Raw genomic sequence first — 19645 nt, 5'->3', positions numbered from 1 at the left:
ACCAGACTGATCCTGATCAAAGGGATAAAATGAGCAAAGATCACATGAGGGGGAGCGATGGAGCTTTAAGGGCTGAGGGCTGTGTTTTTATGTTTGTTTAATCTGGTCATTCCTGTTCATTATAGTAACGGTGATTATCTGTGATTATGTTTGTACTCGCTTGTGTTTGCGTGTAAATTTATGTATGAGCCTGTGGGTGTTTTGACTTTGTGTGTTCACTATATTTTAATGGATGATTGTTCCAAGTGTATCCATAAAGCGCACTTAAGCTTTCCTATTTTTCCCACCTCTGAAGGGGAAATATCTAAAATTTTAAGTCTCATTTCTCCAGTTTTGTGGTTTTCATGCTTTAGTTTGAGAGCTGATGAATGCCTTATTGGCACGTCCTTTGCTCATTTCTTCACATCAGTGAACTTTAATCTAATCCAGTCTTATTGACTGTTACACAAGTGTGTGTTTTTGTTCGCGTGCATGTTTGCATGTGCAGACATGTATACTGTATGTGTGCATATGAGGCATTTCCACCAGTAAATACAGGTTAGAAGTGATTATGCAAAATGAAATCATGATGTTAGGCACACACATACACACACACCTGCCTCTTGAACAAATCCAAATGGGCAGTCAGTGTTTTTCACTGCCGAGCTGCACAAGCCAAATGAATAAAAGTATGGAGAAGAAAGAGGAACTTAATCATAATGTCGGGTGAGGAAACATTCCCCTGCCTCGCCGCAAACCACATCATTTGTGCATGAAAATAATTTTTATCATAAAACTTAAATAAAATATGTACAAATAAATATGAAGTGGCCCCTGAGGCCTGGAGGTGATGAAAAGCAGATAATTCCAATTCGCAGAAAAACCTGCGCTGCACTGACTCATATAGTATGAGAAACACTTGAGTTGTGTTGAAGACAGAAAACAAAAGACCTCCCATAAAACTGCACTCTTAAAAACTCTGCTAGTTTCATGTTTCAATTCTTTATTCCTTATTAATTTTATAAATTATGCATTGCTACGTTCCAAACTGTTGATCGATGTGATCGTTTTCATGTACTGGATATCTCATATTTTGTACTCTGCGTGATTTATTTTCAGACCTTTGAGAACACAAGATATTGTGCTTTTAAATCACCTTCAAGAAAATACAGTCTGTCCGCGGTCCAAAGTAAATGAGAAAAAGACTCTTTTTATACAAGTGGAATTCTCTAACTGGGATTTAGTGCTGAATGTACTTGCCCCTTGCTTACACTCATTCTGTATTTACGATGGAAATCTCCCCACAAAAGCACCCTGATGTCACAGGACTATATTTAACACCAATCTGTAGTGCCCCGAGCACAGAACAGCAAGTATGAGCACACAACAAAAGAGGGGAATGAACAGTTAGCATTAGGGGGTAAAATGCGTCGTTCACCTGCAAGCTCTGTTCCTGCAGCTGAGTTCTCAATCAGCGTGTGGGTACGCCTGTCTGGAACATGACCTCTGACCCCTGAGCCCTGGCCTCCTGGAAGGCAACCCCCTGACCCTGCGCTCAGGCTGCTGGGCAGGTGCTGCTGCAGAGGGCATCAGGCACAAATGGTACGCAGTGCACACCGTCATCCCCCACCACTAATGTTTGGCTATTGCACAAGCTAATGGCTTCTCTAATTACATGTAATGGTGTTTTTGATCTGTTTCTAAGTGTTTCAATGCACACAAAGGAGAAGAAACACTACACAAAATTACTCATCAGCTGAACATGTGGTAAAATAATAGGTTGCTGTGTTGGCTGTCTCCTGCATGCACAGATCGCACATATTTCACTGTGATGTTAATTAAAGATTTTTATTGAATGAGAAACTGGCTCTTCTATAGCTAAACATGCTGAACCAGAATATTTTTTTGTAAGTGGTAAACCATTTTTAGGAGTAAAGTCTGTGAGTACCATCAAGTAGCACCAAATGTCAGAAAACACAAGTTCTAAACTTCCTGAAACAACATCATGCAGCACCTGTACTGCCCACACATCACTTTCAAAACCCCAAATTCCATTTGTCACCTATGAAACCCCTTTGGCAACCCGCCTACCCTCCACCCCTCCTTCAACAAAGGAGAAAACACACACTCTTTGTAAAACACACACGCACATACATCCCTAAGCAGCTGCGTCATTATAAAACCCTTTTGAACTTCACACTGGAAGTCAAATGCCACATGTGTCAGTATAAGACAGATGTACTGCAGCTGCCTCTTGGCTCCAATTTCATCTGTGATACAAGCGCCCCCCCCCCCCCCCCCATTCCCAAACCACCCCCATCCCCAGCAACCTCACCCCTGAAGCCCCCCACCTCCCATCATGCACTGACAACATCCACACCTTTGAAGTCTCATCACTAAATCAGAGTATCTCACACCACACACAAATCAACGGGCCAAACAAGAGTGCGTCTTTGTAGTCAAGTTTTTACATTCAAACACAATTAACTAATTATTCACAGCAACCATCTTTAGTCATTGTAATGTTCAAATAATGGCACTTGCCAACAGCTTGTCAGTTTTCATGCCGTGCAAACTGTAAACAAATGACACTTGAGTGGCGGCATATGCGTCCACAGTGAAATTAAGAAACTCGCAAGAGATAATCCGTCTTTCAAAATATTTATTGTCAGTTCATGAAATTCAATTGGCGTGGCTGATACTGTGTCGATTGTGTAAACCTCGTGTGCATGCCTGGCTAACAGGGTTCAGTGTGTGAACTTGCAGACTGCAGTGAACCATCTTCACCAATAGGGGTCAGTATGAAACTCCTGCTCCCTCCTCTAGAGTCGTCTGTTACAGCCCTAAATGCTTTTCCATTGCACAAGAGTGAGTCCACGCTGAGCATAGTTGGAATAGATGTGGTACAAAACAGTCTCAGGGTCAGTTCGGTGTTGTTGTTGTTGTTTTTTTGTTGTTTGCTGGTGTGATTGTACCACATGTACAAGTGCAACTACGTGGGAAGAGAAGAAAAACATTGTAGTTCTGGAACATTTTTCATATTTCATGATTAAGAAGCATTTTAAAGTGCTTCCACTTTTTGCGGTTAGGCTAACTTGAATCGAAATAATAAGATACTTGCAAAAAGTGCATGGTAGCCCCGCACTGTGTGCACTTTCATTCTCCTCACATGCATCTGCAAGAAATAAGTGGCGGCTTTATCTGAGATTTTGGTGCTCTGGTAGCCGAAATCAGCTCTTTAGGGCGTTGCACCTCAGCATGAGAACAGTGAGGTGTTAAGAAGTAACTGGTATGTTTCTCAGTAGTTCTGAATGTAGGGCACCTACAGACCTTTTTCTCATTACGACCGTTTTAAATTTATGTCACAGTTCAGGTGGGAAAAAACACACTACCCAGAAAAGTGATACAACCCATGTGTAATCTACTGCTGTGTGTGTGTGCCAAGGTGCGGTTCATAAACTCTAGCGTTCTATCAGTCGTTCCCCTCTAAAAACAGCCCTTTTCTTTTTGGTCCTTTCTATTGTTTAGTCTTGCATGTGTCTACTGTTACACGGGTCCAAACAGCTCAGGAAATAAGGCCTATATTAAAGTGGAGAAGCATTTTCGCTTTCATTGCTTAGCCAAACAGCTGCACCTCAAGCCACATAATTTACATTGACCAATTTCACCCAAAGACAACACGTCTCAGTATTTTGTTTTCCAAAAGATCTAATTTCTCCAGCTATGAATAAGAAATATTGTCAAAACATTTTGAGATGGTCTTGACGCGCCTGATGGGGCTTTGCAGTGGAAAAGTTGCCGGCGAGCTGACAATCTGGGCTTCTCCCTGTCAGACTGACAGTCATCTGTAAGCCCCCTTCACTGCACGTCCCCCATCGTGATTAGCAGTGATTACTAGCCCGTTAGGTTGTTTTAGATCTCCCATGTGATCGGCAGCTCTGCAGCGTCTGGAAGCACTTCAGCAGACACACAAGCCCAGTGTTCAAGCCTGGACTGAAGCAGGCACTCAGGAGAGGCTGCACGCTGTCAAAGAAAGACGAATTTCTCTTCTCAGTCTTGGCCTAACTGCCCAGTTCCAATTAGACCCGAGTGGACTTGTGATCGTCGTGGATTAAGCACCAGATACTGTATACATTCTTGACCGCGTGTAGTGACAATGGCAGGAATCATAAAACACAAGCTGAAATAGTCAAATAACCCCACAACGGATAAAATAAACAATGCTCAGAGCTGACAGCATCCAGTCTGGTCTAAGCATCTCAATGTTGTGAATTAGCTACTGTAATAGCCTAATATCTGACATGATGTAAACACAGTGAATGTTTATACTTTTTTACAATAAGCCAGAATGACAGTTAAGTACGTGAACACCCATACGCCCCACAGAGAAATTTAGTAAAACAAACAAACAAAGGTTATTGTACATATTTACAATGGGAGCCTTTTTTGTCTCATGTTCATGAGCCACTGCAGTGACTCTTGGGTATATGCTAAGAAATACACAACTTTTAAAAAAAACAAAAAAAAAAAAACAAGCATTCAGACCACAATAGCAAACTCATGATTCTCCATTTTTGAAGCTCAATTGTTCCCAAATGTGATGAGGAAATTCTATTTTTTACATTCCAAAACTTCTTTTCTTCGCTCTGCTCAGTCATTTTCCTATTAATTGGACACCCTGGGGCTTATTTTAAAAGACTTACTGTATTGTCTTACACAAGGTGGAGAAGCTCCAAGTATGTGTGCTGGTTAAGTGTTTCAGAGAGCAGGACTGACATCAACTGTTGGAGGTCAGACAATGAATGTGTTTACATACACAAAATGTACTCTGATATTACTGGGGAGACTCAAATATTTATTTTAGGAGCTGGCATTTGTAAATGCCACATGTTGTTTACAATAACTGGGATAAACGTGAATATGACAGCTGAAATGAGCTGATGTTAACGGGATGTTGAGCCATGTAAACATCTTACTCCATTTACTGGTTGGGTTTAGTCATCTGTGCCACCTCTTTTTCCTGGTACTATTAAAACGCTTTCTGCGGACTGTAGTCTGTTTTAGAAAATGAAAATCCCCACCAGGGGGTCTTTGTCAGAGATTTGTTGACATTGTAATTTGTAACTGTTGCCAGCAGAGCCCGATGAACCCATGAATACCAAACACTTTCCAAAAATTAAAAAAAAAAAACAAAAACATGCGGAAATACCAAATTCTTTAGCTGTCTTTCGGGTTTGACTGTGTAGAAAGTGAACACTAACTTGACAGCAGCATGACACAACATGTATGTAAACCAATGGTCTTCATTGTGGTTCAAACTTTAAGCTGCATTAATCAATATTTTTTATATATCATCCCCTCATTTAACTATATGCCACCTGCCCAGCACCAAACACCAGGCAGACAATGTTAGCATCTGGCTTGTAAACACAGTAGAACATGTAGGAGTTTACAAACCACATATTTCCCTCAGGAGTTGGTGGAGACCAAAACAGAGCTAACAAGAGCGCAGCTATTGGGCTTGGGATGATGATGTTAGCTACATTTGTCAACACATTCACCATAACTTAATGAGCCGATAATAGTTCAGGGGTGTGCCTTTAGTTTTGGAACGCCCCTGCCCTCTAGTGGTCAGAAATGAATGAATGCAGCTTTAATATGTTCATACTGCCACATGCATGTGCAAAGGTTTTACCTGCTGGATGCTACAGCGTTGAGCTGCGTTAGCGTACTGCTCAGACTGTCTGTGTACTGTGTCAGTGTTGGGGGGTGCATGACTGTAAAAGTACTCATATTATCCTTTTTATTACTGATAGCTGCTGTACTTTTTTTTTTAACTCTCACAATTTGTTACTGTTTACCTTTTGACATGTTTTTCTTAACTATAATTGTTTCATCTTTTGTAGCACAAACGTTATAAAAAAGTAGAAAAACAATGGAAACCTCAAGGCATCTTGTGCAGAAAACTGATATGCTGATAACTGAAAAACTATAAACTACATACACCATAATGGTCTTGCATTGGTTTTGGGTTGCACATAAAGTACATCTTTAAGTAACTATGTGGTAAGTCATGACTTACTTACAGCTAGCTTTTTCAAACGCTGGTGATGTACTGAACAAAAACCAGACTGAACACATCTTGGACGTTTGTTTGATCTGATGGCCAAACCAAAATGTTAATGCATCTAGAAAGTTCTGTACAGTGCAAGGGGATTCATCCAGCTAATTCTGTGCTGATAAATTAGACTTCATGGTCACAGTTTAATTCTAATACATGCCGTTCGCTTAATATTGCATGTTCACATACAACATCACACATTCGTTTAAACTGGTCTGCATTGCCATCGCTCTGCCTTATGAGTTTGGGTTGAATGTGACTCACTGTGAACTCCTCTTTAGTGAGCGACCACTGGCCTGTGTGCTGCTATATGTAACAGGGGAATTAAAAGTTGAATTTAATAGCCACCAAATGCGCATTAGTACCTGTTCCTGTTATCTGAGAACAGAACAAATTACGACATGAAACACAAGGGGAAATGTGGTGACATGCACATCTTCCAGTGGTGAGTCATCTTTTAACAAATATATTCTCATTCTTACCGAGATCTTTTCAGTCACTTCAAGAGGAAAAAAAAAACAACACGTACAAACAGATAAAATGTCAAACATAGGGAGGAGAAAGTGCAAATATTTTGGCGCCGCTTCGTTTTCTTGTTTTTCTGTTCATTTTTTTTTTTTTTAACTCAGGAACTTCGTAATTTTTCTGCTCCATCTTTCTCTTTCCCGTCAGCAAGCGTACAGATGGCTTCCCTCTGTGCCCTCTGCTCTCGTCTCAGCTTCTGGATCCTTCTCTTCTCACACCAGACGACCTACTGGGAACAGAACGACAGACAGGAGGGGGAGGGAGGAAGCAGAAAAAAATCATTCACTCGTCTGTTTCAGTATCCAGCATGCAGCTGCGTGACAAGGCGATGGCATGGCTTCACAGGCAGAAGCTCACTCAGACACACTCATACACACAAGTTAGATAATATATAATATAGCTGAATAAAACACTTAAAAAGCATGTTGTGTTTCTACATATTCATCCTCTGCAGCTGATAACTTCCTCTAAACCTAACAGTCTATCTAATCGCCTTTCCTCAGTTAAACTAAACAAAATTAAACACACTCTGACTTTTAGTTTTGTTAAGAACCAAAAATAAATGTACTTTTGGATTTTATTTACCTCACACGGTTTTTCTGTGTTACTGTGTTATTACATTAAAAGCAATTGAGTGCGTAACAAAAGTAAACCTTGTTAAAAGCAACTTTCGCGCAGTAATGTGGCCTCTGCTTTCTTTGGCCCACTTTAAAATGCAATGAAGCAAAATTTCTGACTGTAAAACATGCAAATAAGTTTAATTTACATCAAGTGTTTTTAAATTCCTTGTTTTTCTTTCAATCAACAAAACTCATCTGAGATGTTTTCCACTTTTTCCTTCAGTTTTTCTTGAGGTTACATGTCATTTGTACGTTAAAGCTAGGATAAAGACAGTGGTTACTAACTAAAGATTAAAGACTGCTGAGCAGCTGTACCCCACCTACACCCAAACTTTCCAAACGCGCCATCACATGTGCTATGTTATGTTAAAGCCGGGCTATAACTCAGTGGGTCTCTCGTGTTGTGTTGCGTTTGCGTGGAAACTGCGTGGGACAGTCAGTGTGCTGCACGAGGGATGGACCGCTCGCTCATCAATCAGATGGGGGGGGGGCAGAAAGGAGGAGAGGCCTGGGAGGAAAGGAGATGGGTAAAGAGCTTAGATTGCTTACAGATGGCTGTCAGAGGGGAGCAGAGTTCCTCCTGTGTGAGCTCAGGCTGCGTGTCAGTGTTTGTACGCACCCATTTCTGTTTGGGTGTTTGGGCATTCAGACGGGCCTGCGTGCGTTAGGTCTTTCCATCAGTTTGTGTTTTGTGTGTGCACATGCAGTGTGTGTGTGTGTGTGTGTGTGTGTGTGTGTGTGTGTGTGTGTGTGTGTGTGTGTGTGTGTGTGTGTGTGTGTGTGCGTGTGTGTGCGTGTGTGTGCGTGTGTGTGCGTGTGTGTGCGTGTGTGTGTGTGGACTCACTCCTAGCCTACACGACGCTGTGTGTGAGGGTGGAGACTACAGGTGCACTCTCTGTCAGTGCTGGTTATGCTCGCCATCAAACAGAAGTCCAGCTGATTTGAGCACAGAAATCAGACGATGCATTTGCTTCACAGTGGAGTTTTCTGTTCGAACTTTAAAGCGTCACAATCCCTCCAGCTCTCCATAAATCACAGGTTACCTTCCATATGAGAGAGTCTTGCAGTGGATACTTTCTCCTATACTTTAAGAGTGTACAATAAAATATTACAGCTACCTGTTTCTGCACTGACTAGTTGGATCCAGGTGACTATTGTTCAAAGTTTAAGATGTGACATTTTTATGTAAAAACATGTCGATTTTGTTACAAGAACACTGAATCAGCTGTGCTCAGTTCATACAACATTTTCCTTTCTCTACTTTTAACACAAAAAGAACAGAACAGAAACCTTTATGACCAGCCTCCACAACAGCAAATTTGGCATACAGGTCATAAAGAAAGCTGGTATCATTTTGACATTTTGTGTAAGAAATTCAACTGCAGAGCGCTGAAGGAAAGCACTTGGAGTGTCCACACTGGAGACGGTTCACCCTCTGAGGAGCTTGAATGAGCTCAGTAATGTCTGATTTTGTCATTTCTTATGTACAAATCTAAATTTTGGCCTGATGAGAGGCACATAAACATCGTAGCAATCCACCATCTGGGGATGATAAGAAACACAATAACAGTTGTCATGTAGGTTGTTTGGTTTGGACCATATCACCAGAGGACTGACCAGCCAACTTTGGCATTCTTGGGTCTGGCAACCAGCTGAGCAAAATTCAGGATATAAAGAAATCAGGAAGAGACATTTGAATGTTAACATGTTTTAGTTGTAAGATTCAGACCAGCTGTCATTTGACTGCAGTTTGGCCTTTCTGGTGTTCTGGTTCTTGCTTAAGTAACCCTCAAGCAACATGGTGCAACTCAACAACCAGAACTGTAGTATTTTGTACTTTCAGTGTCATAAACTCTTTACCTTGGCAGCATTAGCAGCATGTTCTAACTGTTAAACTATGCAGGTCCACAACATTTCTCGATATCTTTCTGGTGAAGTCATGTCAAGTCGTCTCTTTAGCTCAGATAAATGTCTCTGTTGTAAGGAGCTGGGCTACAGTTGTGCTGATGAATCGGCTTTGCAATTACCCGGCTCCAGAGCAGCGAATGGTCCTCTCCCTCCTCTCCTCCCAGTCACTGAGGACACTGTCTGTGCCATTAACAACACAAAGCTCGCTGGCCTCTCCCTGGACACCTTGGCCCCACTTGTGATAAAGAGCTGAAAGCAGATCCTGTCTAGCGGTGAATCGCCTCGCCTCACCTGGGACCAGCCAATAAAGACACTTGGCTCAAGAGCTGGGAATCATGGTATACCTGTACATGGTGGCAGCTGGGGAAAAGGACTTGGATACACAGGCCTGAGTTTACATTCAGCCCATGACATGAGCAGTTTTGTAGCAGTATCACCTTAATGCTAGTAAGTAACGCTTATCTAACTGTCACAGGCCTCTCTGTCGACCTTAACGCAGTACAGTGTGTGGAGCTGATGTCACAGTAATTAAAACACAAGTGGTGTGGAGTAATTGCCGTTGGCTCAGAGAGGACAGGGCTCTGGGCTCTCTAATGGTCCCGCGGCCTCGGTGCCAGGCCTGCCTCATAATGCCCTCCTTTCATTCCTGCCTAATGACGGACACAGCCAGGACAAACAGGGGAGGAAGAGACGAGAGAGCAGGAAAGGAGACGAGAAGGGAAGAGAGGAGTTTGACATAAAACAGCAGGCAGGACACAAAAAGCATGTGTGTACTTCTGACTGTTTTTGTCAATGCGAGCCTCATCTGCAGGAAGTTTAAAATGGTCTTTGACAGATGAAACCAGCCCTAAATACCTTTAGTAATGAGGTGGCAGTAATACTTGTATTCCTCTGTGATCTGTGCTGATTGATATTATTTAGGGAAACTAGGAGGCTTTCTTTTCAAAGGTTGCCTCCATTATTCCTTCCTCTACAAATATCAGAATGAATTCTATGGACAAAACATTTTAAAATCCATGAAATATCTCTGCTGGATCATGACTATATCCTGTATGCTACCCTTTAACCACTGGACGCTATGTAACACAGTTGCCCGTCGATTCATTACTCAAGACAACTCACCTCTGTGAGCTATTTAAGAAGATTAGATGTTCACCACTGACCTCTAGAAGGCATGAGCATACCTGTGTTTCATGTAAAAAGCCTTGTTATCTAAGTTACTGTGATACTTAACAGCCTTAGTTGAGTTCAAAGTGAACAACCAGATCACAGGATAGGTTGCCTTTAAAAGCTCCTCATACCAACTTTAAACTGGGGAAACTGGTCTTCAGTACGATGTGCTTCACTGCTGTAAGTAACTGCAATGCAGCTTTAAGTTAAGTGTATTTTAATAGTTGTGATCAGGGTCCAATATCTGCCAGTTGCTGTTAAACTGAAAAAAATTGACCAACTGAATACGTCTCTATCATCCACCAGCAAACAGATCCAGTGGAAAGGTCAGAAGTCCTTTGCTTTATCAATGAATTAAGTTGTGCAACCGGCAACTTCAGTGCATAAGCACACATTAAGCATTGCGCAGGAAAAATATTCAACTACTCATCCTGCAAAAAAGCTCTATAAGCACTCACAATCCATCCTCTAATTTAACTGTATGCCCATGTCTGCTGCATTTTGGTGCATTCATACATGCACACCGCATGTGTTTGTACCTATTCAAACGTGTGTTTACACCTTTCGATGGAATGAAGACTTTTGAAAGGAACATCATGAACCTGCTGCCAAAGCGCATTGCAGCAAGCTCAACAGTTTTGCATTTTGCTCATTACAGTGAACAGGACATAACGCTGCAGACCTGCTGCTCATCAGTGGCCTGATGTGAGAGGGGTTTACAGAGAAAATCACCGCCCCGGGCTTCTGTTTCATATCTCATCTATAATGAGGATTCCAGTCTCTTCAGGCGATGGATGCCACCCTCTCTCTTCACTTCAAAACTCACACAAGGTATTCAGATGTTTTCCTTTGCTGTTGCCAACGTGTCAAAAAGCGAGCAGCCTCATACTGTACAGATGTGCTCCACTCTGCCCCACATGCTTGCAATCCTTCACCAAGAGCACGTACTGTAAACTGTAAATATCTCCAACAACACTCCAGTGACGATCCAAAGCTGCGACAGAGCATGATAAGATTTAATGCCTGGCAAAGGCAGCTTGACTTAAAGGGATCCAGGCCATCGAGGATCAGCTTAGGCATACCTGAACACAATGGCCGTCTATCTTAGTCAAGGCAGAATGCTGCCATATGTTCTCACAGACTCCTGCTTCCTTCATGCAGCCTCTCTCTCTTTTTAAATACCTCACTCTCTCCGCAATCACCACTAGCTCAGAGCGTCTGAGTGGCAGCAGAAGGAGCCGTATAAAGCTGTCAGGCCATTTACCTCCAGCTCTTAAGCATGAAGGTGAGAGATTCAGTGACCACAGCGAAAAACAACCGAGCCTCCGTCTCTGCTCTTCCAATACCAGGCCTGTTTATCCTGGCAGCGGTGCCCAGGGTCCGAGAGGCCTGACGTTATGCCCGCTCTGAGCCACTGTTCTCCTGGCGTGTTGGGCCAGCGCCAGGTTAAACACATGACTTCAGGGCTATGTGGCGCTGAAGCGTCCCGGTGGCCAAAGTCAGCAGCACCAATGGGACCAGTAATCGCTCAATGGGGGGAATCCCAACAGATTCCAGATCCCAACAGAGACTGACAAGAGAGACTAAAGGACAGACTGTCAGCAAAAAAGTCAGCAAATCATTACTTTGTTCATTTTAGAGTTTGTCAGGCGAACAAGAGGAAGATGTCACAAAAGTGAAGAGATGGCCTGATCAGCTGATTGGCTGAAAATTAATCTGTTACTATTTTAATAATAAATTAAATGTTTCAGGAATTTTTCAAGCAACAATGCCAAACAATCTCCGATTACTGCTTTGGCTGGAATGTTGTTACCAAACTGAACGTCTTAAGCAGCATTTTTCACTATTTTCTTACATTTCATTTTCATCACAAAATAATAATCAAGGTAAATAATTGTGTAATTAATTCTTTTCAGCCGTGTCGATCAGAATAAAACCGCAAGTACAATTTTTATCTTTATGGCCAATACATGAGATGAGATGTCCCTCACTGGAGACAAACCCACTCTCTAAAGTACCAGCACAACAGATGACAATACTCCATCTTAGCCATGGACACACACACACACACACACACACACACACACACACACACACACACACACACACACACACACACACACAGCTGCACATCCATACCAATACTCAAGAACACGCCTCAAACTTCAGTGTTCGTTCCAGTTCGCGTAAATCAAACGCTGCTGTGTCAGCTAGCTGTATCTACTCCAAACTGATGCGTTTTACCAGTGTGCATGTTAATGGGTTACACGTTAAGCCAACTACAGCGCTCAAAGCCAGAGGCAGCCGGCGTTAGTCAAAGCGTATTAGTTTGCCTTACTGAACAATTTTGTCCCTTGCCTTGTCCCTTGGCTGCCGCTTGTCGTTGAGCTGCCTGCAAAAGAGGAAAAACAAGGATTAACCTCGATAGTCATTGAAGAAAACGATTATAGTTCACTTTCAATATAGCGGAATGTGTATTTACTGTCATCAGTACAGCTACTGTACGGCAATAAAAAATAACATTTTTCTTCTGTGAATTAAAAGTTTACTTTCTCATTTATGTGTTAAATGTGTCACAACCACTGGGAATCTTCTACTTAACACTTAATTTAATCATTTCTTCTTCTTCTCTTGCCTGTATGACATTAGGATTGTAGCTGGCAGCAGCCTCTTGCCCTAAGCTGCTCTGACAGCTGTTAATGAGCTCCATTATGAGCAGTCTGTACGCTCATGATGAGTAGTTTGTTTCCCGGCCCAGGCAGCGTTGAGGATCGACTAATACATTAGTCTTGTCTAAATATTCATCAGTGAGTGCTAAGTGGAGCTGTGCACCTTATTAGACTGCCAACACATCTGTTTGTCACGTGCACCACATCCCTTCCTCTAAACAACTGACTTCACTTTTTAAAACTATGACATGATGAACATATTAGTAAAAACTAAGTGTGGGTATGAATGAAAATGGTTCTGTGTTTTACTTAGAAAATGATCATTTAGCACAACTAAGTACCTCTTTTATTCTCATAAGTCCTCTAATCTCTATAAGAGATTCATTCATTCGGTCGTTTTATTTTTGTTGAAGCAGCTGTTAAGCTGTCGTAGATGAGGTCTGCATGCCTTAAGGCGTCTCTAACTAGTTGTTGAAGGAGGCCGCTCTATATGCAGATTTTCCCAGCTGGCTTCAGGTTCATACCAGGGTCATGACCCGACTCTGTGACCCTGCAAACACTCTCAACCATCAGTTTTTTCCCACCTTTCCTCTTCCTCTTACCTTCCTTGCTGACGCCCAGGCAGCCTTTCAGCTCCTGCAGGGAAATGGCCCTGTCCTTGTTCAGGTCACAGTAGTCGGTGAACTTGCGGGCGCATTTCTTGGGTTTGGCTTTCTTCTTCAGGTACCTCTTAAAAGGCTTGAGTTCCTTCTTGTTGATGTCCTGGCTGCCGTTGTTGTCCAGCTGGGCAAAGTACCAGTGCACCACCCTCTCCTCTAAAGTGTGACTGGGATCAGGCTCAACAAACCTGGTTAGGGTCAGAGGGGAAGGTAGGCGTTAAAACATGGATGTTACATGTTACCACTGGACTTGATCGTCCAGTTTGTTGATTTCTAATGAAATGAAGTCACGGCATCTTGTGCAGAAAATGATCTGAATACATCAGGTAGTCGTGTTTTATGTCTGAAAACTGAAACTTTTTATTACAGCTTAGCTTGCAGTGAATTCATTAAAATCAAAGTTCTGCTGTGCTTTGAAGAATGCATTAATCTTTTCAGGACAGCATGGCCAGGTTTAATCCAAATATCTTTCAGTCCCATCAGTGCTGTAGCATTGATGGTAAGTGAACACCAAACACTGTCAGTGTCCGTGCCAAGATCTGTGCATTGTCAGGGATGAAATATCAGCATTCGATTCATTAGACTGGAGGGGAAGATGATTTGAGTGAAACCAGAGTGGGTGGAAGTTTTCCATGAAGAATCAGCCATGAGGCATCCTGCTCAGGTACAGCTGTCTACATGGCACTACTTACCTCCCACCACCAGAGGGGGCTGGTGAGTTTATGGCTTGCACCATGTCTGTGGTGAGAGCATCTAACAAGCTTGTAATGAATTCCACTTTCTTCCCCTCTGGGCAGCCTGGCACAAAGACAAAAAAAACCCAAAAACACCAAAATTACCTTCCACAACTAATTTGAGTCATTACGGTACAGCGAAGGTGAAGTGCCTCTAAAGCCTCCACACCAGTGAACCAGTATGACAGATGTCAAACAGAAAACGGCTGTAAAAGAAAGCATGCAGACCTTTCCCACAGCTTGAAGATGAACCAGGTGTATCTGTTAACTGGCTTATGTCACAATTACTGGTGAATCATTATGAATATATTTTTAAAGGAGGTGAAAGACGTAGTTCGGTTGTTTTGTAAGACCTCAGAAAGCAGAGCTGAGGCACATGGCGAGACGTGGAACAGAAGTGTGCGGTGATGAGAGAGTTTTGTTGAGCAGTGCAGACCTGTTAACTTTTATGACACAATTCTGAACACCTTGGGTAGCTCTCTTTAATTGCCCAGATGTATGGTTTTAATAGCACGCTAAAGCAGTGCAAATTTTTCCCTCCTAATTGTGTCTCTTAAAGGGAAACTTCAAACGCAGCTGCATAGTAAACTAATCTTCTCATTCTTTTTTTCGGTCTCTCCCTCTTTCGCTCATGCTTTCTCAGTCGATCCCCTCCTCCCCTTCCTCTGAGCGCTTGTGGCCTCCTTGTTCTCTTGTCTTTTCATTCCCTTTGTGCCGGCTCAGTTCTGTGGGAGGTGGTCCGCCGCCCCGCCAGGTGAATCCAATTAGCATTTCCTTCGACATGACAAGCTCAGAGAAGCACTGCCTTGCTGCGCCTTAATCCAAGTGTTAAATTGGGGTGTTATGAAGTGCAAACTGTTATGCTGTACGCTACCTATGTGGCAAGGTGTCAAGGGCACAGTGTGGTGCAGGACCTCTGGCGGCATCAAACAGGCTCTGGGCCACTTGGTTCGATCTTGTTAATCTTAAGACTTTAAAACACGTCAGATCAGGCAACGACAAAAAGACTTTCATATCACTGGCTACCCTCTTTCTGGCTGTTATACCATTCAAACAAAGCAATGTTCACCTGCGGCACTTCGTTACAGGTTGATCCCTTCTTTCCACCTGAATCATCTTTAGCGCTCTACGGAATTGCATCGATCCATTTCACAAGAAAAATGTGGAGAAAAGTAATAAATGGATGTTTGTGCAGCAGAAAAGCTTCTTTTTTTTTTAACCACAATTCTACGTCATCAATCACTTCACAGCACCTTCATTTGTCAAGTTGGGAGTTGAGACTTTTCCACCTACAGAAAGCCATGAGTAAGAGCTCTGTCCAGATAAGCATTTTTTCCTTTCTCTCTTTGGTATAAACTGTCACAGAACAGCTGGTTTAGTCAACATTTAATCCCTGATCCACCCTAAAACTGATGTGGACACAGAGAGCAGGCTGGACAGCAGACACACACACACACACACACACACACACACACACACACACACACACACACACACACACACACACACACACACACACACACACACACACACACACACACACACACACACACACACACACACACACAGAGTTCTGTTCATACTACACTGGGTGTGTGAAAATGTGGGTTTGTGTCACACCTGTGCTCAAACAGGCAAAATTTGCATCACTCGGACGTTCGCTTTGAGCTTCAGATAAAAAATTCAGCTCCTGAACTGACTGAACTGAAAGTGAACAGCCTTTGGTCTCGGGGGAGGGGCTCTTATCTGCTCCCCCTGACAGAGGCGGTATTGTGCCACTTTGTGTACAGTGAGGTTGAACCTGTAGCTCCATGCTGCTAATAGACTGCCCTCTCAAGCATTCCTTCCTCCTCTTCCCTTGATGTGATGACCATGAAATATTGGGCTTTGTTGTGGCGGTTCAGAACATCCCTCTACAGTACATAAAAATATCTCCACTCAGCACCCTGCGGTCTCCAACACCCCCAGCAGCCCCCCACAGCTTCACCACCGCACCCCGCAACACTCACACCTTCATAAAACATGCCACACATCTGCTGCACAGTCAGGAGTCATGCTTGACTCTGTAAACTCACCAGATGGGGAATTAAATAAGAGTTACAATGCAACCTTAAATGATGGGGAAACAGAGGGGCAACAAAAGTAAGTGAGCAGTAACAAGGGCAGAGGAGTATGAGCCGAGGTTACGACCTCTGGTTTAGACGAGAGTCTCTGATCTTTGCTGCCGGGGAATCCAACACCGCAAAGTGAGGTTTGGTCGATTCTTAATCAAAACCCTCAGTTAGCGTGAAGGAGGGAAGAACTGTATTTCCTGTAAGCAGTGAACACAGGCGAACTTTCCACATCTCTGAGCTGCAGTGCTATTAATTGACTGTTTTCTAAACCCCTCACTTTGACAGCGATTGTCCAATCAGCAGCGGTATCTAAGCAAAGCTGGGCAGGCTTTGGGTTTCTCCACGTTCTGAAGCGATGCACAAAACAGAAGCTCCCTGAATACAGTTTGGAAGGTGGTGTCTTTTTTTCTTTTAGCCTTTTCAAAAAACCAAAGTTAAAAGAGCACGTAACGTAACGTAAGCTGCAAAAGTGAGCTAACTAGCTTACTACCCACAGCGGTGACCTAGCATTACTTTCAGGGACGAGGAGAAGCCTTCACCATTCACCTGGTTCTTGTTCCGCTCTTCAGATCATTATTCAAGATATTGTTACGTTTGCCAAACACACAGGATCATCTGCATATTAACAGTCTTTTGTAACAGTGACGGCAAAGCATACACTTAGAAAATATGAACAATAAGAAATAAATCCCATCAGCTCATTCGTGTTTTCAACCAACTCACACTAATAATTTTAGCTTAATTAGCTAACCAGCTGAATCTGCCTGTGTCAGCAAAAAACACAACAGTCGCTGGTTACAAATGAGAAGTCTGCAGATTTCAATGAGGAATCTGCCAATGTTATCGTAAACTGCACATGTGTCATGTGAGAGCAGAAGTCTTGACAGGCATAGCAACAGTTGGGAGTGCACTGCGGTGAAAAGTAAAGAAAACCTGTCAGGTCTCTGCCCTGGAAGGGGTCTTCTGTGTCGGAGATGCGAGATCGTGCAGCATCGTCACACTCCGGCGTCTGGTACCTGTAATACACAGAGAGGAGAGGACAGCAGGAGCACAGCTGCATGAGACAGTAACATCAGCAGAAGCTGAGGAAGCAAAGACTAAACCTGCCTCGGCAATGTGCGAAAAACCTGAGATGTCAAAGGAGAAACTAGTCCGTGAAGACAAACTCGATCAGCCGTAGGAAATAAAACAATAATCGAACCTGGCCTGGAACTGAAGACTCGACAAAACAAAAACACCACAAAAGATTTTCCTGTTTTCCTTCCAGACCTCAGAACAGTCTGAGGTGGAGCTGAAAACCAGAAGATGTTATTGGTGCAGGACAAATATCTGTATTTATTTTCCTTATGAAAACATGCGCCCTTCCCTAATCTCTTTGCTGTGTGCATTCGTACACATTTATTCTGTCGTGGCTTCTTTAAACTGCAGCCTGCTGCTCCTTGGCTTTAATGTGTGCGTTCACCGGTGATCTGTAAAGAATTAATGACAGTGATTAACCGTTCTTTTTATAAACTCATAATAAATAAATTTGATTTGATGTGCACAAAGCTCGGTTTCAGAGCCATAACAAACTGTTCGTCATTATGCGTGGCATGACTCGTTTTCTCCTGGCTATCTGGGGTTCTTGAATAGGATGGAAAATTGAGCATGTGTGTCTCATTTGCCTTTTTTTTTTTTTTTATATTCAAAGTAAAAGCAAGTTGTCATTTCTTTTTTCACAGTCTGCAGGACCACTGATCCAAAACGGGATGTCTGATGCATGACTCCGCACGTTGCTGTCCAGAGGAAAGAAAATGGGATGAGTGACATGAGGTTTACTCCAAAATATGTTAAATTCCTACGTGAAGAAATAATTGCCTCAAGATTGTCATTCAATATCTCCCAAAATGCAGATGAGAGTTTGGTTTGTGCAAGTTTTGCTACTATGCATTTGATTTCCTTTAGGTTTTTGGGGCTGTCAGTTCTAAATACACTGGTGTCTCCCCACTGAAGCTAAACTTATGCTATCATGTATTCGAATAGTAGCCGAACACCAGCTACCTTTTTCTGATTGGAAAAAAGTCCTCCTCCTGTAAAACATAAACTGTCCCGTGGAGAGAGAATGATGACGCCCCTTCAGGAACAAAAACAGCTCATCTATTCAACAGTACATGCTTACAGTTCTTCAAGCATCCAATCTGTTTCTCTTTACGTAGCACTGCGTTTAAAGTTGTAATATTCACGTTCTAGATACAAATCGTGAAAGGTTATTAAACAACAAAAACATGAGCGATGGACATCATTTATTGAATTATTTTCTGTTGCCTCATCTCCATCTCTGTGACCTATAGCTCTTGCAAAAATCCATTGTGCCGCGGCCATTTCCCTGAAAGAAGTATAAACAGCAGCGACTGCACTGAAAACAAATGTCATACCAAACATTGAGTGTTTACGGCCAGCCAAATGATATTCCCACCAGGGCTGGAAGAGAATTGCTTTGCCAAGTGAGCCGACAGTATCGGCTTGAATCCAGAGCTCCTCAAAAAAAAAAAAAAAACCCTAAGTTGTAAGCAGTGAAAGTAGTTGTTAGCCATTAGCTCGAAGGATGACGATGTCCCAACAACATTGGTGATTCCCAACTTTTCATCTAGCGCCAGCAGCGGGTCAAAGTGTTCACTTATCCTCTAATATATCTCGACATCTAATGTACTTCGTAGACTGGGCCAGATTTTGTCCAGGCATTCATGTTTCCCACAGGATGAACTCTAAAGACTTTGGTGATCCTTTGACCTTTCTTCTGGTGCCACCATGAGGTTCACATTTGGGGATTTGAGTGAAATCCTGGATGGATTGCCATTAAATTTGGGACAGTGTGTTGTCCAGCACTGGTATCAATAAATTTTGCCTCATTTGGTCAGTCCATTTTTTGATAAATGATACTACCTGGTGGAGGTTCCAGGAATGGGCCGTCCCGTGTCCACCAGAACGCACCAGCAGTAGCCTGTGGACTGGTGGCACTGGACTGGTTTGTACAGGCCTCCGGGCCCACAGTCGGGGATGAAAATGGCCTCGCGAGGATTCTGCCGAGCCTCGTCCAGTGCGCTCTGTCGCTCCTGGTCACAAGAGGGAACTTTCTCTAAAACCATGAGAAACACACTCAATACAGA

General features: G+C 42.9%; 1 protein-coding gene across 6 annotated transcripts in view; it reads right to left on the bottom strand.

Annotated features, from left to right (window-relative positions):
- Positions 1-2627: 2627 nt before the first annotated feature.
- smoc1 (SPARC related modular calcium binding 1) overlaps positions 2628-19645 on the bottom strand; it is a 49281-nt gene continuing 32263 nt past the window's right edge. For 2 of the 6 annotated variants that reach the window (XM_070978914.1, XM_070978917.1), the window contains exons 9-14: positions 19422-19614; positions 17433-17515; positions 14344-14449; positions 13595-13839; positions 12682-12715; positions 2628-6854 (exon numbers count right to left, since the gene is read on the bottom strand). In XM_070978914.1, coding sequence (XP_070835015.1) covers positions 6815-6854; positions 12682-12715; positions 13595-13839; positions 14344-14449; positions 17433-17515; positions 19422-19614 — 701 coding nt within the window. In that variant the 3' untranslated portion in view covers positions 2628-6814. Of the gene's footprint in view, positions 6855-12661; positions 12716-13594; positions 13840-14343; positions 14450-17432; positions 17516-19421; positions 19615-19645 lie in introns of all 6 variants that reach the window. The other 4 variants (XM_070978915.1, XM_070978918.1, XM_070978916.1 and 1 more) reach the window with 2 other exon arrangements.

The sequence above is a fragment of the Chaetodon trifascialis genome, chromosome 14 (genome assembly GCF_039877785.1).
Source record: "Chaetodon trifascialis isolate fChaTrf1 chromosome 14, fChaTrf1.hap1, whole genome shotgun sequence".
NCBI classification, from domain to species: domain Eukaryota; kingdom Metazoa; phylum Chordata; class Actinopteri; order Chaetodontiformes; family Chaetodontidae; genus Chaetodon; species Chaetodon trifascialis.
This window is presented reverse-complemented; position numbering and strand designations above follow the sequence as displayed.